Source organism: Hyperolius riggenbachi, chromosome 5 (genome assembly GCF_040937935.1).
Source record: "Hyperolius riggenbachi isolate aHypRig1 chromosome 5, aHypRig1.pri, whole genome shotgun sequence".
NCBI lineage: Eukaryota > Metazoa > Chordata > Amphibia > Anura > Hyperoliidae > Hyperolius > Hyperolius riggenbachi.
The window spans coordinates 162,517,144-162,544,278 of NC_090650.1; the positions used below are offsets into that span (position 1 = coordinate 162,517,144).

General features: G+C 45.5%; 1 protein-coding gene across 1 annotated transcript in view; it reads right to left on the reverse strand.

Annotated features, from left to right (window-relative positions):
• The window catches only part of VPS41 (VPS41 subunit of HOPS complex), a 1,049,902-nt gene that overhangs the window by 74,913 nt on the left and 947,854 nt on the right, over positions 1–27,135 (reverse strand). The window contains exon 23 of the mRNA XM_068238292.1: positions 24,313–24,412. Within this exon, the coding sequence (XP_068094393.1) occupies positions 24,313–24,412 (100 nt within the window). The remainder of the gene's footprint in view (positions 1–24,312; positions 24,413–27,135) is intronic.

Below are 27,135 nucleotides of genomic sequence, written 5' to 3' on the forward strand. Positions count from 1 at the left end.
CCTAATCTTAAGCATGGTGATGTTATGCTTGTGAGAGATTGCCAGACATCTAGGAACGATTGACCTTTGGGTCTTGTTACAAAAACCTTTCCGAGTGAAGATAATGTCCGCAAAGTTGAAGTCAAAATACGACAAAAGGAAACCAGATTATTCCTCAGACCAGTAACTGAACTGATCTTACTGTTTTCTTCTGGAGACTCTAGTAATTAGTGGCATCAGTAAATGCCAGACGGGGAGTGTTCTGCCCCAAGGACATAAAGCTCAGAAATTAAGAGTAAAATGTTCTGCAAAGATGTAATGTGAGTTATTGATATATATGAAAATACTATATATCCTGCATGTATGTTTAGAGTTGATGGTTATAGAGTTATAGCTCACTGAGCCCCCTAGTGGTCAGTCTTTATATTATTAGTAAACTGCAAGGGTTCTTGGGATAGAAAGTTGAACAGCATTGTGGGATTGATTCCACCATTTTAGAACCCTGTCTGTGAACTGTGAGGAAGCACTATCCACCATCTCTTCTCTTGTGGCAGCATTCTTGGTGAGTGACTTATTGCTTCTCACACCTAGTTATTGCTACAGCATCTACTCATAACAGAGACACTCTGTAGTATGTTTCTGCATTGTTAGATTACCCTGTGCTGTATTCTTATACTGTGTGTCAGGAGCCTGAATGAGCACATGTATAATGCTAAACTGCAATATTGTTTATTCATGCATTGATTGTTGTAATCATTATATCTACTATGAGAGCCTTATTATACATTCATCTGTTTTCTAGTTTCACCGCCTGTGATTTCAATAAATACAAGACTACTTCAATCAGTCTCACTTATTGGGAGCCAGGAAGGTTAAGCTGCATGTCTTAGCTACACATAGGTCACATGTGTGGGGACAGAACACCGCCTATTATTTAATGAGAGCCAGTGGCTGTGCAGTGCCTGGTGCATTCAGATTTTTTGTATAAGGCAATGTGAACCACTAGGCTGGCTGAGGGAAATATAGAGCAATTAGAGGGCGGGCAACCTGGTAAATGTACACAACATGATGCTAAGCAGAGGGCTGCCTCCTGCAAGGTCTGTAGAAAAAGAATGCATGTGGGCAGCTAGAAAAGGTATTACACAGATTGAAAAGTTTTCCACAGTCCCTAGACTCTAGGAGGGCTGCTGCAGATTTGTGTGAGAGACTTGCAGGGACAGGAGCCATGTTACAGGCAAGTAGCCTTCCTCTGTGTGATGTGGGACTGCAATACAGATAAGTTTTCTGCTCCATCCCAGGGTATTTTCAGTGTCTCCACTCTTCTTCTCTCCCTCATTCACCTTTGTTTCCTCCCTTTTCCTAGTGCTGGGTGTCTGCGTTTTCTTGTCATACAGGAAAGCTATGGTAAATAAAAGTGCAATCCTGGTGAGGCAAATATCTTCTTCCCTCTCTTTCAGGTTTTCTCCCGCCTCTCTGGATTGTGTAATGGTTAAGGGCTTTGCCTCTGACACAGGAGACCTGGATTCAAATCTTGGCTCTTCCGACTTATTAAAGGAGTCCTTGGGCTAGCCTCCATAACACTGCCTATTGAGCGCGCCTTTGTGACTACAACCCTGGTGTGCAGTGGCGTAGGGCCCACAGTCGCAACGGTCGCACCTGCGACTGGGCCCCTGTGCTGGAGGGGCCCGTGTGTCACAGGACTGCTATAGGCTTTAATGACTGCAGAGAGTCCCCCTCCCGACTCCAAAACATACCGCGTTCCGTCACTACGTTGTTTCGCAACTCAGCGGCAGGAATCTCTTCTACTCTAAGCCCGGCACTCAGGCTCAGTCAGCACCTCCACCTCCAGTCAGTCCTGCAGCCAGTAACAGTCTTTAGCTGGCCGGGGCCCGGCTCCTCCTCCCCTCTTCCTCGTGTGCACTGCAGATGAAAATGCACTCAGCGTGAGCAGCCACAGGTTCCGTGTGTGTGTGGTGAGTGAGGCAATTCTTCCTCTCCCACTCCTCTTGCCTGCTCCCAAATACTCATTCCTCTGACCTATGTTCTGCACCTCTGGCCCCGGAAAATCACGATCCTGCCTGCATGATATGTGCCATCTGACAGTGCAGCGTCTGTGGTGTGCCATATACTTGTCATGCCTCACCTGTGCTCTCTTACAGCCCATGTCTGCTCAGACGAGGGGGAGAGTGAGATGCTAAGCAGACGCGGGGGTTACACGCAGGAAAAGAGCACCCTGGGGACAACAAGTACATAGCATACCACAGGTGCTACACTGTCAGATGTCACTGCTGGGACCCGGGCACATATCAATAAGGCAGGACTGTGCTTTGCCCTATGTGTGATGTGTGGGTAGAAAAGAAAGTGGCTATGTAGTCATAGCTTACCATATTATTATTAATATATTTATTACATATTTATATAGCACTGACATCTTCTGCAGCACATTACAGAGTACATAGTCATATCAATGACTGTCCTCAGAGGAGCTCACAATCTAATCCCTACACAGTTATAGTCTAATGCCCTATTATATTATTATTATGTATTTATGTACCCCTGACATCTTCTGCAGCACTTTACAGAGTACATAGCCATGTCACTGTCTGTCCTCAGAGGACCTCACAATCTAATCCTACCGTAGTCATAGTGTAATGTCCTACCATATTATTATGTATTTATATAGCACCAACATATTTTGCAGCGCTGTGCAGAGTATATAGTCTTGTCACTGACTGAATTATTGGGAATTGTTACCTTGTATGTCTTTGACAATTATGTTCGCTTGTCGGGGGTGAGTTCCGCAAAATAAGTTGAAAGCAAATTGGCCTCAATGGGGGGGCAGGTTCAAATTCCGCATCAGGGCCCAGAAGACTGTAGCTACGCCACTGCTGGTGTGCTTTGAGTCCGGCAGGAGAAAAACGCAATATAAATGTTCTTTGTCTTGTCTCTTCACTGTCTCTCCCCTTGTCTCTCCTCTGTCACTCTCTACTTTGCCTCCTCCCCCCATCTTACCCTCACAATTTAATCACCCCAATCTTTGTTATTAGTAAACCTAACCTAAAGCTTTCACTATGATCAGATATACTGATTATCAGCCAGCCACATTGCTCATAATTTTCGATCAATCTGTGGCAAAAAATCATCAAAATTACTATCAAACAGTAAATTTCGGTCTATTGGACACAGTGGTGGAGTGGCGGTAGATCGACGGCCTATAGCATTGCACTGTATCGAACAGTGCAGTGGTGCAGTTTAACCACTTCCCGACCGCCTAACGCACAGAGGCGGCCGGGAAGTGGAGCCCTGAAGGACCGGCTCACCCACAGAGGCAGCGGTCCTTCTAAGGGCATGGGCGGAGCGATCGCGTCATCCGTGACGCGATCCTCCGCCCGGGATCGTTACTCGGGCATTTTGTCTCCGCTCGCCGGCCACTTAGCAGAGCCGGCGAGCGGTGGAATCCGCACAATAGGCCAATCAGGGAGTATAAGGCACTTTGTTAGGTAAACAAAGTGCCTTATACGTGCTTCCTCCTCGCCTCGTGGTCTCATTGTTGCAGAGACCACTAGCGAGGAGGAAGCACATTGTAAGTAGCCAGCACACGTGTTTTTTTTGCATCTAGCCCCCCTGATCTCCCACCCCAGGCCTCATACCCCCCCCCCCCTGATCACCCCAGCAGACCCCTGCCCAGCACCCTTGCACCCATATAAAACCCCCACCCCCCCACCTGCCACTAACCTTTGACGCTATCCCCTGCGTTAGGTCCCTAACTGCCTACTAGTCACCCCTGATCCCCCCCCTACCTTTAGATCACCCCCAGACCCCATCCCAGACTACCCCCCTGTATACTGTATACATCTGTATACAGCTACCTTACCCCCTGATCTCCCTCTGATCCCCCTCTGATCACCTGTCTATCACCTGTCCATCACCCCTCAGCACCCCCACCCATCATAGCAGACCCTAACTGCCCCGCGGGGATAACCGATCACCTGCCCAGGCCCTCGATTGCCCTCATACCCCCCTCCTGATTACATCCCCTGCGCATTGTTTACATCTGTCCTCCCCAGCAATCACTAACTGATCTTTGATCAGTAACCCCCTGTGTCTGCCTCTCATCAGATCAGGACTCAGTCTGCCCCGTGCAGGCTCCTGATCAACCCCCCACCCCCTCAAATCGCCCTCAGACCCCCCCCTAATCACCGTCCAAGTGCATTGTATTTGACTGTGCTGCGCTTGTATTCGATTGTGCTGCGATTGTATTCGATTGTGCTGTGATTGTATTCGATTGTGCTGCGATTGTATTTGATTGTCCCGTGATCTGCTTCGATTGTCCCGTGATTGTTTGATTGCCTGAGACCCCACTTCCCGCCACACCCAATCCCACCCTCCCCCCATCACCTTCCGAGTGCATCAGATTTGATTGTGCTGTGATTGGATTCGATTGTGCTGTAATTGTATTTGATTGTCCCGTGATCGGCTTCGATTGCCCCGTGATTGTTTGATTGCCTGAGACCCCACTTCCAACCACACCCAACCCCACCCTCCCCCCCACCACACCCAACCCCACCCTCCCCCCCACCACCTCCAACCACCACCTTCCGAGTGCATCAGATTTGCTTGTGCTGTGATTGGAGTCGATTGTGCTGTAACTGTATTTGATTGTCCCGTGATCGACTTCGATTGCCCCGTGATTGTTTGATTGCCTGAGACCCCACTTCCCGCCACACCCAATCCCACCCTCCCCCCATCACCTTCCGAGTGCATCAGATTTGATTGTGCTGTGATTGGATTCGATTGTGCTGTAATTGTATTTGATTGTCCCGTGATCGGCTTCGATTGCCCCGTGATTGTTTGATTGCCTGAGACCCCACTTCCCGCCACACCCAACCCCACCCTCCCCCCCACCACACCCAACCCCACCCTCCCCCCCCCACCACACCCAACCACCACCTTCCGAGTGCATCAGATTTGTTTGTGCTGTGATTGGAATCGATTGTGCTGTAATTGTATTTGATTGTCCCGTGATTGTTTGATTGCCTCTGAGACCCCACTTCCCACCAACCCCAATACCTCTCAAATACTCCCTTTTTGCTAGGTAGGTGCTCTTTTTTTTTCTGGGTAGTCTCGGAGGAAAACCCCATAAATTTAGCAATCCAAAATGGCAAGAAGGGGGCTTTCCGATGACGAGGTATACAGGTACATGGACCAGTCGGATGAGTTCTTTTGGGAAGAATCATCCGTCGAATCTTCCGGGTCCGAATTTGAACCTGTAGAAAGCAGTGGTTCCCTGACCGAAAGTGATGACGAGGCTATGGTCCCGGCTAGAGCCAGGCGTACCAGACCCCAAGTCGTTAGACCGCAGGTGGCGCAGGATCCGCCTCAAGGGCAGCAGGGTGGTGCTAGCGCTGTTGATAGTTTTCTTGGTGAGGCAGACACCAGCAGCGCAGCAACTCCTGGACTTGGTACCAGTACTTCTGTAGACCCTGGCGAAGTGGTGAGCGTCAGCATGGAAGTTGAAACTGGTACGGTGGCAAGTGCAGTAGTATCCCCGTCGCAGCCACCAAGAAGAAGACGGGCCCGTAGTACCCATAGACTCCCAGAGGTGCTGGCACAACCAGATTGGCAATCCCCTGATTCCGCCGCACCCGTAGTGCCCCCTTTCACCGCCCAGTCTGGAGTCCAAGTGGCGACAGCTCATCTAGGAACGGCCCTAGACTTTTTGCAGCTGTTCATCACCCAGGTTCTCTTGGACTTAATTGTGGTTGAGACCAACCGTAAAGCCACACAATTCATCACCGAGCACCCGGAGAGCATGTATGCCCAGCCTTTCCGGTGGAAACCAGTCCAAGTTTCCGACATTAAAATCTTTTTGGCCCTTATCCTTCACTTGGGACTAATGAAACAGAATGTACTGCGGTCGTATTGGTCTACGAACCCAGTAAATCATGTTCCCTTGTACCCTGCTGCCATGTCCAGGACACGATTTGAGTCCATCCTGCGCTTCCTGCACTTCAACGACGACGAAACCTGTCATGAAAGGGGAGACCCTGCTTATGACCGGCTCCACAAAATTCGGCCCCTCATAGACCACCTGTCATCAACATTTGCAGATGCTTATATCCCTGAACAGAACATCTGCGTAGACGAGTCCCTCTTACGCTTTACCGGGCGCCTTGGCATCAAACAGTACATCCCAAGCAAGCGCGCCCGGTATGGGGTGAAACTGTATAAGCTCTGTGAAAGGGCCACAGGCTATACGTGTCGTTTTAGGGTCTATGAGGGAAAAGACTCAAAATTGGAGCCGGTCGGATGCCCTGACTACCTGGGGAGCAGTGGAAAGGTTGTGTGGGACTTGGTGTCACCCTTGTTCCAGAAGGGGTACCATCTTTTTGTGGACAATTATTACACAAGTGTGGCCCTCTTTCAGCACTTAAAGTTAGAAGGAATCCGATGCTGTGGCACTGCGCGGCCTAGTCGCCAGGGCTTCCCCCAACGGCTCGTTACCACCAGACTTGAACGGGGCAGAGGGCCGCCTTGCGTACTGAAGACCTGCTCGCGGTGAAATGGAGGGACAAGAGGGACGTTTACTTTCTGTCCACCATTCACACAGACACGACAGTCCAAATTTAACGGGCAACTGCGGTCATTGAAAAGCCCCTTGTCGTCCACGAATATAATGTCAACATGGGAGGGGTGGACTTCAATGACCAGAGGTTAGCGCCCTATTTAGTTACCCGGAAAACAAGACACTGGTATAAGAAAGTGTCTTTTTATCTGATTCAATTGGCAGTTTACAACAGCTTTGTTCTCTACAGTAAGGCTGGGAGAACTGGATCTTTCCTCCAATTTCAGGAACAGATCGTTCTGGACATCCTGTATCCAGGGGGTGCCAGCCCCCCCCCCCCCCCCCAGATGCAACTAGCCGATTGCATGGAAGGCATTACGCCTATCAGCTTCCGTGTGCCCCAGGTCAACGCATCCGAAGAAAACGTTGCCGTGTCTGCAGCAGGGCTGGAACAAGGACTGACACCGTTTATTATTGTCCCCGCTGCCCTGACCAGCCTGGCCTATGCGTAGGGCCGTGTTTTGAGAGGTACCACGAGCAGGTACACTATTAGAACCTAGGGAACTCCAGACACAGGAGTAGGCACACACTCAGTGGTCTTTCGCACATTGTCGCAGGGAGCGGAGAGGTGAGCTTGAAAACCAAACGGGTAAGCATAAAAGTCGGAAGAAGGATCGGTTTCCATGCTTGATATTGCTGATCTGTCCTGGGTTGGCGATATAAGACGGCATGTTTGAATTTCCCTTGAGTGTGGACACCCCCGGTTTATATGTGATTTGGGCCTAAGATGATGCTTTAATGCCACACAGAGTCATCTCTATTGGCAGGCATATTGCTGTATGCTACAGGCATAATGCTGTATACTAAAGTTCTGAGGCCCAGTCACATAAGTTGGTGGCTCACCCTGAGTGCAGGGTGGCACGGGGTGTCTCTCTCCTGAGGTTATCACTGCCATTGATGTGGAGGAAGATCTACCATTGATGTGGAGCAAGGTATGTTTGCCGTTCATTTTTCCTTTCAGCCCAGAGTGCATTACCCGTATACCCAATATAAGGAGTATAGCAGAAACTCCTAATACTGGCCATACATGTAATGATTGCAGAGACCCTAAAATGCCAGGACAGACTTCACAAATGACCCCATTTTGGAAAGAGGACACCCTAAAGTATTATGTGAGGTGCACGGTGAGTTCATAAAAGATTTTAGTTTTTTTCACAAGTTAGCAGAATTTTTTTTTTTTTTTTTTTTTTTTTTTTTTACAAAGTGTCATTTTCCGTTTACTTGTGACAAAAAATAAAATTTTCAATGACCTCACCATTACCCTCATGGAATACCTTGTTGTGTATTCTTTCCAAAATGGGGTCATTTGTGGGGTTTGTTAACTGTCCTGGCAAGTGGGCGGGGTGCTAAATTGTGAGCACCCCTGTAAAGCCTAAAGGTACTCATTGGACTCTGGGCCCCTTAGCGCAGTTAGGGTGCAAAAAAGTGCCACACATGTGGTATTGCCGTACTCGGGAGAAGTAGTATAATGTGTTTTGGGGTGTATTTTTACACATACCCATGCTGGGTGGGAGAAATACCTCTGTAAATGACAATCTTTTGATTTTTTTACACACAATTGTCCATTTGCAGAGTTATTTCTCCCACCCAGCATGGGTATGTGTAAAAATACACCCCAAAACACATTGTACTACTTCTCCCGAGTACGGCAATACCACATGTGTGGCACTTTTTTGCACCCTAACTGCGCTAAAGGGCCCAAAGTCCAATGAGTACCTTTAGGATTTCACAGGTCATTTTGCGGAATTTGATTTCCAGACTACTCCTCACGGTTTAGGGCCCCTAAAATGTCAGGGCAGTATAGGAACCCCACAAATGACCCCATTTTAGAAAGAAGACACCCCAAGGTATTCCATTAGGAGTACGGTGAGTTCATAGAAGATTTTATTTTTTGTCAAAAGTTAGCGGAAAATTGATTTTTATTGTTTTTTTCACAAAGTGTCATTTTCCACTAACTTGTGACAAAAAATAAAATCTTCTATGAACTCACCATACTCCTAACGGAATACCTTGGGGTGTCTTCTTTCTAAAATGGGGTCATTTGTGGGGTTCCTATACTGCCCTGGCATTTTAGGGGCCCTAAACCGTGAGGAGTAGTCTGGAAATCAAATTCCGCAAAATGACCTGTGAAATCCTAAAGGTACTCATTGGACTTTGGGCCCTTTAGCGCAGTTAGGGTGCAAAAAAGTGCCACACATGTGGTATTGCCGTACTCGGGAGAAGTAGTACAATGTGTTTTGGGGTGTATTTTTACACATACCCATGCTGGGTGGGAGAAATACCTCTGTAAATGACAATCTTGATTTTTTTACACACAATTGTCCATTTACAGAGTTATTTCTCCCACCCAGCATGGGTATGTGTAAAAATACACCCCAAAACACATTATAATACTTCTCCCGAGTACGGCAATACCACATGTGTGGCACTTTTCTGCACCCTAACTGTGCTAAGGGGCCCAACGTCCAATGAGTACCTTTAGGATTTCACAGGTCATTTTGCGGAATTTGATTTCCAGACTACTCCTCACGGTTTAGGGCCCCTAAAATGCCAGGGCAGTATAGGAACCCCACAAATGACCCCATTTTAGAAAGAAGACACCCCAAGGTATTCCGTTAGGAGTATGGTGAGTTCATAGAAGATTTTATTTTTTGTCACAAGTTAGTGGAAAATGACACTTTGTGAAAAAAACAATAAAAATCAATTTTCCGCTAACTTTTGACAAAAAATAAAATCTTCTATGAACTCACCGTACTACTAACGGAATACCTTGGGGTGTCTTCTTTCTAAAATGGGGTCATTTGTGGGGTTCCTATACTGCCCTGGCATTTTAGGGGCCCTAAACCGTGAGGAGTAGTCTGGAAATCAAATTCCACAAAATGACCTGTGAAATCCTAAAGATACTCATAGGACTTTGGGCCCCTTAGCGTACTTGGGGTGTAAAAAAGTGCCACACATGTGGTACCGCCGTACTCGGGAGAAGTAGTATAATGTGTTTTGGGGTGTATTGTTACACATACCCATACTGGGTGGGAGAAATAACTCTGTAAATGGACAATTGTGTATAAAAAAAATGAAAAGATTGTCATTTACAGAGATTTCTCCCACCCAGCATGGGTATGTGTAAAAATACACCCCAAAACACATTATACTACTTCTCCTGAGTACGGCAATACCACATGTGTGGCACTTTTTTGCAGCCTAACTGCGCTAAGGGGCCCATAGTCCAATGAGCACCTTTATGCTTTACAGGGGTGCTTACAATTTAGCACCCTGCAAAATGTCAGGACAGTAAACACACCCCACAAATGACCCCATTTTGGAAAGTAGACACTTCAAGGTATTCAGAGAGGGGCATGGTGAGTCCGTGGCAGATTTCATTTTTTTTTGTCGCAAGTTAGAAGAAATGGAAACTTTTTTTTTTGTTTTGTCACAACGTGTCATTTTCCGCTTACTTGTGACAAAAATTAATATCTTCTATGAACTCACCATGCCTCTCAGTTAATACTTTGGGATGTCTTCTTCTCAAAATGGGGTCATTTGGGGGGTATTTATACTATCCTGGAATTCTAGCCCCTCATGAAACATGACAGGGGGTCAGAGATGCTTGAAAATGTGAAAATTCACTTTTTGCACCATAGTTTGTAAACGCTATAACTTTTACCCAAACCAATAAATATACGCTGAATGGGTTTTTTTTTATCAAAAACATGTTTGTCCACATTTTTCGCGCTGCATGTATACAGAAATTTTACTTTATTTGAAAACTGTCAGCACAGAAAGTTAAAAAAATCATTTTTTTGCCAAAATTCATGTCTTTTTTGCTGAATATAATAAAAAGTAAAAGTCGCAGGAGCAATCAAATAGCACCAAAAGAAAGCTTTATTAGTGACAAGAAAAGGAGCCAAAATTCATTTAGGTGGTAGGTTGTATGAGCGAGCAATAAACCGTGAAAGCTGCAGTGGTCTGAATGGAAAAAAAGTGGCCGGTCCTTAAGGGGTAGAAAGCCCTAGGTCCTCAAGTGGTTAATAGATTTCATGATGAAATCTATTAAAACTCTGTGTGCAGTGTATGGGAATAATTGATCTCTCTTTGTTCAGATTAAGATCAGAGGGGAATTGATCTGTTTGCCAAATGTGGCAAAAATCTATGTGTGTATGGCCACCTTAATACTTTCCCTTAATTTTATCTTGATTCCCCTAATCCTGATCCTTATCCTAACCCTAAATGGCCCAAGTGCTAATTTACCCTAACTTCTTCCATGTTACTTTTAACTAACTTGAATACCTAAACCTGATCCCCTAATTTCTCAATATTCTTAAACCACTTCTTTCCCATAACAGATAGCCCTACCATAACTTTAAAACCTTGTACACATGTATGAGGAATGCTGCCCGACACGGATTGGTACCCTATCCCTCAGGGGACATTGTGGGCCCAACCTATACAGCCGTATCTCTAGCCTGCAGGCTAGAGATCTGTTCTGTTGCTATGTGGGTGGAGAACAGAGCAGAACAGTTGGGACAGTGAGTGAGGTAAGTGGGGAGAACAAAGCTCTTGGCTGTCGCTTGGCTGAAGCAATTTGTCAGGTGCATCCTCACTCTCCTAGGGCCTACCTCCTTTGCTCTCCAGGCATGTGTAGAGCTCAGTGCAGTGATGGGATTTGAGATAAAGCCATACCTTCTCCAGGGCTGAAAGTCCTGTATGTCCTCTGCAGCAGCCACCAGCTGTCTATTGCCCAGTTCTCCTGCAGGAAATCAAGATAGGCAGAGAGAGTTGCCATTTGAACCTGAGGATGAATGAAACATCCAGCATTGAAGGAGGTAAGGGTCTCATCTCAAAACCCAGTACAGCATGTAGCTCTGCATCTATTGGGGGGTCACTAGACCACCAGGAAAAGGAAAGCTATTGGGGTAAGGAGAGAACAATAGACCACCAACAGGGAATACTGTGAGGGATTGGGGGGGGAGGGCACCAGGGAGAGCTACGTGAGTGTGCCATAAGACCACCAGGGACTGTTATGGGGTTGGGGGAAACACTACACCACCAGGGAAAGTTATATGGGGAGTGTGGGGGGGGGGGGCATTAGACCACCAAGAAATACTATAAGGGATTGTGGGGAGGCGGCACTGGACTACCTGGGAATACTGTGGTGGTATGGGGGGGGGGGGGTCTGGGAATTTAAGGGGGTACTCTGCCTACGTTTGTTTGATTGTGCATTCTGTGGGAATTACTGCTATAGCGGAAAATTGTATACTTACCTAATAGTGATTTTCCTTTCCTAATGCATCCATGGCAGCACATTGGGTAGTGATCCCACCCCACTACCCCATAGGACCAGTAAGTATTTAAATAGAATTGAGAGGAGGTGCTCGCTGTCTTTGTAACTATCAGGCTCACCGAGTAATCGGGTGGGATCCATGTGCTAACATGGATGCATTAGGAAAGGAAAACTACCGGTAGGTAAGTATACAATTTACTGCTTTCCTCATGCCTCCATTGCAGCACATTGGGATCTAACTAGTATGAACAAATAAAGTGAGGGATACAAAAGTTTGCTGAAGAAAAATAAACTTATTTATTTTGGAAATTTATTCCAAAGCAGAAATAGAGGAGGAGATAACTGCTCTCCCAAACTCTAGTGAAGTAGCAGAGGAAACATCAACTTTATAATGTGCAATAAATGTATTAATTGATGACCAATTTGCAGCTTGGCAAATTTTCGATGTCGATACATTGAAGCAGGATGCCCAGGAAGATGGTATACTGGTTGAGTGTTCCCTGATGTCGCCAGCAGGAGGCAAATTGATAGCCCGATAGGCATTCTGGATTAACTTCACCAACCAAGATGTTCTTGAAGATGCAGCTTGGCCTTTCCTGTATCCAGCAGGAACAATAAACAAGTTGTCAGATTTACAGAATGAATCTGTTGCTGAAATATAGGTTTTCAGTACCCTGGACACATCAAGGCAATTTGAGGATGTACTGTCCTCATTTTGAAACCTAGGAAGAGACCATTCCTGGTTTATGTGGTTTATTTGAGACTTTCGGTAGGAAAGAGCCCATAGGTCTCTCAGCTGTACTCTGTCATGATAGAAAGACAGGTATGGCTCCTTGCAGCTCAACGCCTGAAGCTCAGAGACCCCAGGAGCGGATGTTATTGCCATCAGAAACACTGCTTTTAGTGTCAAATTTATTAACCTTCTTGGCGGTAAGCCGCCGGAGGGTGCCGCTCAGGCCCTGCTGGGCCGATTTGTTTAATTTTTTTTTTGCTGGACGCAGCTAGCACTTTGCTAGCTGCGCCAGCACCCCGATCGCCGCCGCCGCGCGCCCGATCGCCGCTATACGGTGCGGCGCGCGCCCCCCCCCAGACCCCGTGCGCTGCCTGGCCAATCAGTGCCAGGCAGCGCCGAGGGGTGGCCCGGGACTCCCAATGACGTCCCGACGTCAGTGACGTCATCCCGCCCGTCGCCATGGCGACGGGGGAAGCCCTCCAGGAAATCCCGTTCTTTGAACGGGATTTCCTGATCGGAGATCGCTGAAGGCGATCGAAGAGGGCGGGGGGATGCCGCTGAGCAGCGGCTATCATGTAGCGAGCCCTGGGCTCGCTACATGATATAGAAAAAAAAAATTAAAAAAAAACTGCCGCGCTGCCTCCTGGCGTATTTTTTTATACCGCCAGGAGGGTTAATGAAGAATCCTCCAATGGTTCAAACAAGGTTCCTGAGTTCAATACTAAAGTTAGGTCCCATTTGGGGAAAACAGTCCTCCTTGGAGGTTTTAGTTTTATGGCTGCCAGAAGGAACTGTTTGACCAAAGGATGAAAGGCCCATCTGTAATCAGAGTAAGGGCAGATAGCGCAGAGACTTGCACTTTAATTGCGTTGTAATTCAGGCCTTTACCCAACCCTGTTTGAAGAAAGACAAGTACAGTATATGTTGAGGCTGTGGAGGTAAAGGATCAAAAGCGGCAATCTTTGCAAAGTCTGTAAATCTGTCCCAGATCCTGTAATAAGATGCATTAGTCAAAGGTTTTCTGGCTTGTAGAAGGTTAGAAATTACTTCAGAAGTGTAACCCAAACTTTCTAGTTTCCCCCTTTCAACCTCCAAGCTGCTAAATTTAGTCGAGATGGATTTGGATAGAAGATCTGACCTCTGAGACAGTAGGTATCTGCTGGATGGCAGAATGAGAGGCTTCTCTGTCGCTAGATGTAATAATAGCGGGTACCATGGTCGACAAGTCCAATTCAGTAACACTGCCAACAGGGTGACTGAATCCTGGCGTAGTCTTACGTATTAACTTGGGATAGTTTGTGTATTAATGGGACTGGAGGAAATACATATCCCATTGAGAGGTTCCATGGAGTTGTTAAAGAGAGCCCGAGGTGGGCTCAAAAAATGAAACAAAAGTAGGCTACCTGATCCAGGGGGCTGAGCGGATTAGGTAGCCTCAAAAAATGCCGCCTGATCCAGGGGGCTGAGCGGATTAGGTAGCCTCAAAAAATGCCGCCTGATCCAGGGGGCTGAGCGGATTAGGTAGCCTCAAAAAATGCCACTCTGCGATGTGCTCCTGTGGGCCGCAATGGCCCACTTTGACTTTTGTGACCTCTGGGTCACGATGCTGCACTAAGAGACTGTGCGTTTCTCATAGCGTACAGAGAGGCAGGAGAGCGGCAGGAGGCACAGCCTGGGGGAGAGAGCTGCCCAATGGCAGCTCAGGAAACCCTGCAGGAACACCCCTGGCGGGCATTTTAAACAGGGAATTCCTCTCCCCTGTGTTTACCTCCGAGTTAGCGACAAATCTTGTCACTAAACTCGGGGGGCTATAGCGCAGCGGTGGGGGCAGAGAGCGGCTGTTGGGGGACACAGAGCCATATCATTAGGCAGAAGACATGGCTCTATGTCCCATTTGCCCCCCTGAAGATCCACCTCGGGTTCTCTTTAAGGCATCCAGGGCTTCCGCCTGTTTGTATGGATACCTCACAAAGAACCTTTGGCACTTTGTATTGTGACTGGATGCCATCAAGTCTATGTCCGGAACTCCCCTCGGTTGGCATATCAGATAGTAACATTCCTGACTCAATTACCATTCGTTGTTGTCCAGGTCTTTTCAGCTTAAAAAGTCTGCTTCTGTGTTCAACTTCCCTGGAATCTAAATTGCCCTCAGAGACAGGAGATTCTCTTCCGCTAGGGAAAAAAATCCAATCGGCTATCTTCATGAGGCACAGACTAACCAGCAAGCTCATGGTGACCCAGAACTCATTGGGGTGTGTAAGGGACTACAATGGTCCTAAAAGCCCCCTTACTAAGATGTTAAGAAAAACAAAAGTTTGCTTTCCTAAAACAGAAAGAATTTGCGATAATTCAGGTTAGAGTGAGCTCGAGATGTCTCCCAGGCACCACTGCTGAATATATGCAAATTAACCATTGTACCCTTAGAAGCTAAACACACCTCCAGAACCGCTGGAATGCAATGATGTGTCAGCTTGTTAATGTGTACAGAGCCATAATAATCCAACATGCATACAGGCTGTTTCGGATTGTTTGATCCTCATCAGTGCATGGCATGGATTAATTTGGCTCTATGGAGTAGGGCTTGTAAATCCGAGAGGCACAGACTATCTTCATGAGTGAATGGCTGCGTGTGCCTCCCTGACTTTGCATGTAAGATACTGTCGTTTTGTTGTCTATCCTCAAAAGACAATTCTTGTTGGTAATTTGATCCAGAAAATGAAGGAGAGCAAATAGAACTGCTTCCAGTTCTAGGGAATTCAATGCTTCTCTCAATTGTGAGTCCCAGTAACCCTGGGCTGAGTAACTCTCGCAGGTGGCTCCCCAACACCTCTTGCTGGCATCGGTTGTAATTACAATCGGCATTTCAGGAGTTCGCTGAACATGGGAATGCAACCACCACCATTTCAAGCTGTGCTTCATCGGACGAAGTAGGATAATACGTTGATCCATGCTTTCCTTGTTCCATTGACTTAGAAAACCAGTCTGAACCCCCCGAATGTGAAAATGGGCCCACGGCAGCATAAGTATGGTGGCTGACAGCGTACTTATTAGTCTTAGGCATTTCCTTGCTGAGCAGGATGGAAGCCAGAGCATTTCTTGAACTCTCTCCTGAATAACAGAAATCTTCTCCAATGGAATCGAGATGGAGTTGCAAGCTGTCTGAAACCGTGCCCTCAAAAAGACTAGATCCTTAGTCGGTTCTAACTGGCTACATAAGTTTTCCTTAAAGAGTAACTGTCAGGCTGCAAAAGCTAATTTAAACCTCTATTCTCCTGTGTTAAACAGTTTAGAAGGAAGCCAAAAAGGCAATACTGAAGTTAAAAATCTCTCTTACTTTTGATGTGTGCTGAACTGCAAGGCTGTTAGACCCAAGCTCTCAAAAGGACGAAAGGCTGCATACCATACTGCAAAGCATTCTGGGGCTGCTTGGGTCCTCCCCTCGGCTGCTAGTGAGAAAGTAAAGGCTCATGTTACAACAGCGTAGCACTGAAAAATCTCCAGGCAGAGTACACTGCAGGAGCCCGCTATTGTTCCTAGCCACATGGCTAATCAATATTCACTGCACAGTAGTGTTTTCCATTACGGATCTTTTCTGTGAGTGGAATCATCAGGAAGCAGGGAGGACATGACGACACATTTGGCTTCATAGGAGACAGACAAACATGGAACCTGCCATGAGCTGTCAGGAGCATCATTCTCTGCAAATACTATACAAAAATTTTGTGAAATCCAAACGTGGACAGTGAAATGCATATGTAATGTAAGTACAGCCAATCTTTAGCTACTGATATATGTGTTTTTTTTCTCTGAGACCCTATACCTAACAGCTCCTCTTTAAGTCCATATCAGTTTTTCAGTGAAGTACATCTCTAAACATTATTGCATCCTCTAGGTGTAGAGTCATGTGTTTAGCCAAACGAATAACCGATGCATCTGCAAGCATTGAGCATTGTCCAATGGTTTGTCCAATGGTTTGGAATCATTTTTAGACAAGGGGTACAACTTTTGCAACCTATTTCCAAGAGAGGGTTTCTTTTCTAGTCTCTGCCATTCTTCCTTTATTACATCTTCAACTGCCATAAAGGGGAAGGTGTCTCTGGACCTAACTTGATGGTTGTAGTATCTTTTCTTCTTCCGGTACTTCCGGCTTGTCATCTGATTCCCATTCAATTGGTTCTCTGACAGATTTTACAAACGGCTGAACGGGGGAAAAATCAAAACCACATGCAGTCTCTTCCAATCGATCTTCTGCTGATACTCAGGAAGTATTAGGTTGCGGCTGGTCATCATTAGAAGGTAAGTTTGCAATATAGGAATTCATAGATTCTTGAACCGATTTCTTGTTGAGTTCTGAAACATCATCTGAAGAATGTTCTGGATTAGCAGGCATATCTGAAAAACATTTTGCACAGACGAACTTTCCTGTCGTGACAGCATTGCCACATGCTCAGCAACCGTTATGTCGAGATTAGTCTTGGGGAGGAGATTTTTGTCTTGGGGATCTACTCCTATGCAAGGCACGTCATCCACTAGAATGGTGATGCGTAGGTGAACTACTTCTGGAGCGATGTCTAGCTGATCGAGAGGAATAATGATAATGAGAAGGTGACTTTTTCCCAGTGGACTTCTTTCTTCTCGAATGGGCATGTGTACATCTTCTTGGGCTGAAATAGTAGTCATATTATGACTATTAGTATGATGAATGCACTCCCAAAAATGTAACGCTTACCTGAAAAGTCACCTACCTATCAAAATGTTGCTGATCTGTATAGGGCACATAGGTGTCCACGATATGTTGACAAATGACAGCTAAAGAGAGAGAGATAGTGAGACTGAGAGAGTGAGATTAGACAGAGAAACAAACATGGTGTAAGATGACCCCCAAGATAAATAATATACCTAAAGAGAGGATGAAAGAGGGTTGGCTATTTGCAGCAGCAGTAGCAGCGACAGTGTGGGGTAGCAGGCATGCCAGCGGCGAAAAATGCAGCTGAATGGGCTTAAAAAGCCTTCATTTCCTGTGAAGGTGTAACCAGGAAGCGGAAATACGCATTCTGAGCCTCACCCTGGAACACATGATGCGCTTCCCTTCATCGACCCACCATGCTGAAACCAATGCACAATCCTAGACGAGAGACAGCAAGACTCCCCCCCCCCCCCTGCCCCCTATGCACTCCAGGAACAGTAGTAAAACTCCCGGAACGCACACTAAGACAGCAGGATGGCAAGAAAGGCAGAAAGAAAGAGAGACACCTGGTCAAATATAAAAACTCTATTTAACAGTTTACACATGATACAGGTACATGTAAGCGGTGATTATGCCACAATAGTATGCCTGTTAGTCAATGCCAATAGTCAGGCTGTATGCCCATATGACTGACCTATAGCCCAGCCTGTAATACCTGCACAAATTCCTACCTAGTACAATTCTACAATACCCTGCTGGTAGATGTAGCATGCAGACCAACAGAAGGTATTCACTCAGCAAAGCAGTAAGAGTAATACAATGCACAGTATACTCAGATATATAATCACCTGAGGCCTGGGGTTGGAGGCAGTCCAGATGATAGACAGGTGATGACAGACAGGGAAGGAAAGGCTGTAGGCAGTGCAAACACTTTACAGATAACGTGGTCAATCCAATCCAAAGTCAATCCAGGCAGAGTTCATGGGAAGTCCAGTAACTTAGCAGAGGTCGGTAACAGGTAATCCAATTAGAGAGCGTGGTCAGGAACAAGCGGAGGTCGGCAACAGGAAATCAATCTGGAAATAAGCTTGGTCAAAATACAGGCACAATCGGCAATAGAGATCAGAGCAATGAGTGAGCGCATACCCAGCACAAGCAAAAACTGAATGCCATCATGGGCAAAGTCTGGGGGCGCTCACTAAACTTAAATACAAGGACCAACCAATCAGAAGCAACAAAACTGAAAACAACAAATAGATGCTCAGCGTGTCAGCTAATCCGCTGACACGCCATACAAACACGCGGTCACTGCTTACATCGGCGGAGGGCACACTGAGAAAGCGTCCTCCGCCTGTCCAAAAAGAGCTGCACAGCCTCCTGTGCTCCAGTGACAACAGCGGCTTGCCGAGACCCGGAAGTCAGAGCCGCAGCTCAGGTGTCGACATTCCTCATCTAAAGTGCGCCGGCGGCGCTTACAATGGCACATCAATAACCCCCAAGATCAGCAGAACGGGTTGCCCCACTTGAACCCAATTTATAGGCTATACAGAGGGTCTTCACACAGGGGAGGCAAAATGTGAGGGTGGCTGCAAGAAACAGCAGGATAGGTGACAAAATAAAAAACTTCTGCAGCAAACGCAGGCATCTGGTCCCATGAGGTGAGGACTGGAAAAAAAAGGCAGCGAGCACTTCCTCTCAATTATATTTAAATATTTACTGGTCCTATGGGGTAGTGGGGCGGGATCAGTACCCAATGTGCTGCCATGGAGGCATGGGGAGATTTTGTTCTGTCCAAAAAGCTTTTTTTCAGCAGACTGGAATTAGGGGTTGGGGGCCATGTAGGTTTGTCGAGTATGGGGCCCAGAAATTTCCGATGGCGGCCCTGGATGCATCATATATGCATGCATCCGGATGGCTCTGTCTGCCACTGTGGTGCCCGGCAGTCTAGCCTGATTATTCCGCCTCCTGTATTGGAGCTTTCCGATAGGTGCTGCCAGGTCAGGCTGCAGAAAGTCAGTCACAGGCAATGTGCTGTGACCTGGCTGTAACATGAGAGACTTGAGAGAGGCTGGATTGAAGGAGAGTGGGATTCTTGCAGGCTGCCAGTGCCTGACCTCTTGAGAAGGAGATGCTGCCTGGAGTCTGGAGACCACATTTAGCCTGACTCTGAGGATGGATGAGCTGAGGTCTGAGAAGTCAGCAAGAAAAATTTCACTGGTATATGGTCACTGAGAATTGGAGGGAGGGAGAACTGCCTGGGTGTTACAGTCAGGTTATGATCATGGGTTTTTCACGTAACAGTACTGAGTATGTATGTGGCCTGTAGGGTGTCCTACTATAGTGAAATGGGTTGTGGACAGACAGTGATGCACTGCCACTGACCACCAATAAAAAGCACGTAAGCAAGGCATGAATGTTGGGTGGGTTTGTGACAACATTGATGGGAGGAGGGGTACCAAAACTTCTGGAATTAGCAGAGCAGAGATGAGGGAGGTTAGTAAAGATAGGGACTAGATTGTGAGCCCCTCTGAGGGACAGTTAGTGACAAGACAATACACTGTACAACGCTGCATAATACGTTGGCTCTATATAAATACTTAAATAGTATGTGTTTTCTCCCAGGCCAAAAGGACCCAGTCCTCCCCTGGTCGTAGTTGCTGGAAGACCTACTTAAAGGCATGGAGTGCACAGGCAGGAGATCTAAAAATAATCCAGCCACCTTCAAAAGAAGTTTCTCAGAATCCAGCCAAGCCATGACCTTGGGTTTGTTTGCAGAGGAAGCTCTGCTCCTGCTAGTTATCCTCCTTCTCCCTTCTTTCTTAACCCCTGCTTGCTATGGATATACAAGCCTCTGGAATCACAAGGGTCAACATGACCTCTCAGACTAGTCTGAGACTTGTAGATTTACATAGAACATTAATATTAAAATGAAGGCTACACTGTTCGTTGTCTTCAGGGTCCCTCCGGATCCTTGACGTATATGAATACTTATCCAGGAAATTCCCCCAAGTGCCATTGCACGATTCAGAACTGCACAGTTTTGAATCGGCCCTGCTCTGAAGCTGTGCATTCCAGCAGACAGCTGGTTTTTGTTTACAGAGGTTTGAAACAGTAAGCTAATAAGCCTTCTTTAGACTCTATTTAGACTGTATTCATGTAAACTGAACATACATACATTGATAATACAAAAGGGGGTACAGAGATTTTTTTTTGCAAATATAAGTGTCATCCAGGTACATTAATTACAAGGGAGTCTTCATAGCAGATAGATAAGACTATCTGCTTACTTAACCACTTCAGGATCAGAGGTTTTTTCCCTTAAAAACCAAAACAATTTCTACATTTCAGCGCTCCTCCCATTCATTCAGCGATAACTTTATTGTTACTTATCACACTGAAATTATCTATATATTGTTTTTTTTGCCACAAATTAGGCTTTCTTTAGGTGGTACTTTTTACTAAGAATTATTTTATTTTAACCACTTGCCGACCGCCCACTACCTATTGGCGGCGGCAAAGTGGCACCCCCAGGACCGCGTAACGCCGATTGGCAGCGGCACCTGGGGGACTAATTAGCCGGGGATCGCGTGCACCGATGTGTGCGCATCTGCCGGCATTAGGCTCCGCCCACCCACGACATCAACCCACCAGCTGTTTAGAAGCGCCGGCGGGTTGTTAGCCCCCGATCTGCCGCAAACAAAGTATATAATACACTTTGTAATGTATACAAAGTGTATTATACAGGCTGCCTCCTGCCCTGGTGGTCCCACTGATCGAGGGACCACCAGGGCAGGAGGCAGCCCCCCTAGTAAACACATACACACACTGATTCTGCCCCCCCCTGCCCCCTGATCACCCACAGCACCCATCAGACCCCCCCCCCCCTCGATCACCCGCTCAGACCACTGTTTGTACCCAATCACCCATCAATCACACCCTGTCACTATCTGTCAACGCTATGTTTTAGATTAGGTTGCAGCTTTTTTGCAGCTTAGGTGCGCTAAGGGACCCAACATCCTATGAGTACCTTTAGGATTTTACAGGTTATTTTGAGGCATTTGGCTTCTAGACTACTCCTCACGGTTTAGGGCCCCTAAAATGCCAGGGCAGTATAGGATCCCCACAAGTGACCCCATTTTAGGTGTATGGTGAGTTCATAGAAGATTTTATTTTTTGTCACAAGTTAGTGAAAAATGACAATTTGTGAAAAAAAACAATAAAAATCAATTTCCGCTAACTTGTGACAAAAAATAAAATCTTCTATGAACTCCCCATACTCCTGACGGAATACCTTGGGGTGTTGTCTTTCTAAAATAGGGTCACTTGTGGGGTTCCTATGCTGCCCTGGCATTTTAGGGCCCCTAAACCGTGAGGAGTAGTCTAGAAGCCAAATGCCTCAAAATGACCTGTAAAATCCTAAAGGTACTCATAGGACTTTAGGCTCCTTAGTGCACCTAGGGCTTGACTCACAAAAGAGTGCTGTTAGCACGGCCGTTTTCGTGCGAATTTTCGCGTTGGTGCGCGATCACGAATTTCCGTGCGCACTTAAATGTTTTCGCGCGCAAACGTGAATTTTTTTGCGAAATCGTTATCGTTTTGGAGCGAAAATTCGCATTTGCGTGCCGTAACGACAATGAATGCGCGTGAAAATTACGTTTAATTGCGTGTGAAAATTCGCGGTCGCGCGCTAACGCAAAAATTTGCGCGAAAACGGCCATGCTAACAGTTAGCACTCTTTTGTGAATCAAGCCCCTAGGCTGCAAAAAAGTGTCACACGTGGTATCGCCATACTCAGGAGAAGTAGTATAATGTGTTTTGGGGTGTATTTTTTACACATACCCATGCTGGGTGGGAGAAATATCTCTGTAAATGGACAATTGTGTATAAAAAAAAAAAATCACAAAAATCTAATTTACAGAGATATTTCTCCTACCCAGCATGGGTATGTATAAAAATACACCCCAAAACACATTATACTATTTCTCCTGAGTACGGCGATACCACGTGACACTTTTTTGCAGCCTAGGTGTGCTAAGGGGCTCAAAGTCCTATGAGCACTTTACAGGGGTGCTTACAATTTAGCACCCCCCAAAATGCCAGGACAATAAACACACCCCACAAATGACCCCATTTTGGAAAGTAGACACCCCAAAGTATTCAGAGAGTCCATGGCAGATTTCATTTTTTTTTTGTCACAAGTTAGCAGAAATGGAAACCTTTTTTTAGTTTGTTTTTTCTTTGTCACAAAGTGTCGTTTTCTGCTAACTTGTGACGAAAAATAAAAACTTCTATGAACTCACCATGCCTCTTAGTGAATAATTTGGGATGTCTTCTTTCCAAAATGGGGTCATTTGGGGGGTATTTATACTATCTTGGAATTCTAGCACCTCATGAAACATGACAGGTGCTCAGAAAAGTCAGAGATGCTTCAAAATGGGAAAACACTTTTTGCACCATAGTTTGTAAACGCTATAACTTTTACCCAAACCAATAAATACACACTTATTGGATTTTTTTTTATCAAAGACATGTAGCACAATAAATGTGGACAAAAATGTATATATATATTTTACTTTATTTGAAAAATGTCAGCACAGAAAGTAAAAAAAAAAATCATTTTTTGACAAAATTCATGTCTTTTTTGATGAATATAATAAAAACTGAAAATCACAACAGCAATCAAATAGCACCAAATGAAAGCTGTATTAGTGACAAGAAAAGGAGGTAAAATTCATTTAGGTGGTAGGTTGTATGACCGAGCAATAAACCGTTAAAGCTGCAGTGGTCTGAATGGAAAAACGTGGGGTTTTAAGACTGCAGTCCTTAAGTGGTGAAATGCATTGTAAAGGGTATAATAAGAAAAAAAAGAAAAAATAATTATTTCTCAGCCTTCAACCATTATAGTTTAAAAATAAAATGTGCTTCAATACACAAAACCCACACATTTTATTTGCCCGACTGTCCCGATTATTACAATGTATAAATTAGTGTCACTAATACAATGTATGGTGATAATATTTTATCTATTTAGGGATAAAGTATTTTTTCTATTTAGAGATTTTTTAAGACTATATTACTTATTACAGAACTTTATTTGCAAAATTAACAGTAATATACCCTTCATGACAGACCTATTACAAAGTCCCTAAGGCAACTATGGGGCAGTAGTGGAAGGGTTAAAAAATAATAAAATAAAAAAGGAATAATTTTTCTATGTAAAGTTGTATAATGTGTAATTGGGTGTATTTTTACTTTTTGGCCACACGATGGTGCTACTGTAACCATGTTCTATTAATAGAAACAGGAAAACCTTGGGTTTTCTTTTTACTTGAGGGCTTGCCTCTCATTGCTGCAAGCTCTCGGAAGTCACAGGCTCGGTGATTGGGGTTCGGAACAGCTAATTTTTATACCCTGATCATAGAAGGAGGGGATTGTGACAGTGAGGCAAACAGAAATGGTTTGAGGATCACAAATGCAGCGGTAAGTAAACAGTATGCATATCTATGCCCCTGATCCGCATGTGAATTATACAAGGGCGTAGATGTGTGTACCAAAGATCCTGAAGTAGTTAAAGGACAAATATCAAAGGTAAATAAAATTTTAAATGCCACATATATTTCCAGTAATTACTAGCAAATAGCAATACAAAGGCTTTTTTCATCTTTTCATATTTTATGTGAAGAAAATATGACATTTACAGAGAAAAGTTTTCACTGTGGGCATTACAATGGAGGACTGTGTCCAGAACACCCAGCATACAGAAACAATCTTCACTGGCTGTAATACTCTGATTAGAATCTGTTCAGAATGATAGAAAGCAGAAATATAGCTTCAAATGTGTGTAAATAACCTACCTGCAAACAGTTCAATTTCTGTTATGGGGGGGGGGGGCACCCCGAGGTGCACTGCTCTCCTTGGCCCCAGTGTACCTGTCACTGAGTCAAGTTGCTATCATCTTTACAATCATAACAGTAATAAAAACACCACAAAATTTTAGGAAAACATACCATCAACCAGCATAGCTCGCGACTGAGTTCTATGCATTTTCTTTAATAGTGACAATGAGTCTGATACTAAAATTTTTTTGCACCCTTCTCTTAGAAGTATCTGGAAAGATAAACACAAAGAAAAAGAACTATGTAAACAAACACAAATGCAAAAAAAACCTAAAATGTAATTTCAGTAAAGATATTGGTTATTATATTTAAATGTCTTAGAACGAAATAAAGCGAAAGTTTAGTGGAATTCATGTGCACACTGGCTTTTATAACATACAAACAGGCAATATGTGTAAAATACACTACTTGTCTAATTTATCAGCACACTGAGCTCTTTTGCTGTCACTTATAGTAGGTAGTAGAAATCTGACAAAAGCGACAGGTTTTGGACTAGTCCATCTCTTCATGGGGAATTCTCAGCAAGGCTTTTATTCTTTATAAAGATATTCCCTAAAAAGGATTTAAACAATGATGCTGGCCAGCTTCCATGCTTGCTGCAGTTTTTTTGGCAGTTGGACAGTGCAACTGCCATTTACTAAGTGCTTTTGAAAATAAATCCCTGAGAATCCCCTATGAAGAGATGGACTAGTCCAAAACCTGTCGCTTCTGTCAGATTTCTACTACCTACTGTAAGTGACAGCAACATAGGAGAAAAGTAAGTTACGGCTCATTTTACTCTGGAAAAAAAACGTACTGTATATATTCGAGTACGAGCCGAGTTTTTGGGACACAAAAAGTGGCCCCAAAGTGGGGGTCTCGGCTTATACTCAAGAGAGTATAGGTGGCCAGGCATACCTCCCCCGCAGGCAGTTCGCCTCCACTTCCCCTGCAGGCAATGCGCACCACTCCTCCTCTCTCCCCCACTCCCTTTCGTACAGGCTGAAAGATTAGATAGAAGGAGAGGGGATTAGCGGCACAGCGGGACTCAGCCGTGGGCCGACTCTTCCCTCTTGTCGGGTCCCCTCTCCATGCCTGAAATAACAGCAGCAGCGGCGGCGGCAGTTGGGTGTCTCACCTCCCGGGTGGCTCCAGGCAAAGATCAAATGACTCCGGGCTCCTTCATGTACATTGCGGCTAACAGGAAGTAGTGTGATTACTACTTCCTGTTACCCATAATGTACACGGAGGAGCCCGGAGGCATTTGATCTTTGCCTGGAGCCGCCTGGAAGGTGAGACACCCAGCTGCCGCCACTGCTGCTGTTATTTCAGGCATGGAGAGGGGACCCGACAAGTGGGAAGAGTCGGCCCGTGGCTGAGTCCCGCTGATCCCCCCTCCTTCTATCTAATCTTTCAGCCTGCAAGGGGAGGCAGGGGGACACACTGCCTATGGGGGAAAGGGGCACACCTATGGCTGACTACCTATATTAGAGACATCTACACCTGGTCACCAATGTTAGATCACCTATGGCTGGCTACCTATACTGCAAACATCTACACCCGGCCACCTATGTTAGATCACCTATGGGTGGCTACCTATACTGCAGACATCTACACCTCACCTATGGCTGGCTACCTATACTGCAGACATCTACACCTCACCTATGGCTGGCTACCTATACTGCAGACATCTACACCTGGGTACTTATACTAGAGCACCTATGGCTGGCTACCTATACTGCCTACATCTACTCCTGGCCACCTATACTAGAGCACCTATGGCTGGCTACCTATACTGCCTACATCTACTCCTGGCCACCTATACTAGAGCGCCTATGGCTGGCTACCTATACTGCCTACATCTACTCCTGGCCACCTATACTAGCGCGCCTATGGCTGGCTACCTATACTTCAGACATATAAACCTGGCCACCTATACTGGAGCACCTATGGCTGGCTACCTATACTGCAGATATCTACACCTGGCAACTTATACTAGATCACCTATGGCTGGCTACCTATACTGCAGACATCTACAGATAGCTACCTATACTAGAGCACCAATGACTGGCTACCTATACTGCAGACATCTACACCTGGCTACCTATACTGGATATACCCTCAGCTTATGCTCGGGTCAATAATTTTTCCCTGTTTTTTAGGTTATAAGTTGGGGGGTCGGCTTATACTCGAGTACATACGGTACTTCTTATTTGTATATGTTTGAACATATTTTACATTTTGCAGTTTTTCACCTTTAAGTGAAAGAGCTCAAAGACTTAATCTACAAGCATGGGAATCTGAGGGATATGGAGGCTTCCATATTTTCTTCCTTTTAAACAATACCAGTATGCCAGCACCTATTCAGTATGAGACCTTGGACAAGACTTCCTAACACTGCTTCTACCTATAGAGCGCATCCTAGTGGCCGAAGCTCTGACGCGATACAAAAGCACGATATACATGTTATTTGTCTTGTGTCTGGCAGTCCTGCTGATCTGTTGGTTGCAGTAGTGTCTTAATCACACACCAGAAACAAGCATGCAGCTAATCCGGTCCAATTTGTGTCTGTCTGCATGCTTGTTTAGGAAAAAAAATTAACATGCTACCACCCCCACACTAAAGCTATACCAGCAGTGATAGTGGGATCATGAAATGAAAGGGAGACATAGCTTCCCCTTACCTTCCAGAGCAGAGTGATCTGGTAGGCATTCCTACTCTGGCTAATGTACCCACCTGGGGATCTTGTGAGACCATTTACACATTGACCCAATCTTTAAAAGTCAGTAAAGTACACAGGGATTTATCGTATTTTTCCTCCTGTAAAAGGAGAGTTTTTCTCTGGAATTCCATTTTCATCACCCACTTTAACTGCACCCTGGCTCCTGTCGGAGTGATTGCAAGCACTTCTCATGTTGATTGCCACCTTCCCTTCATACTGATGTGGTCTAGCTC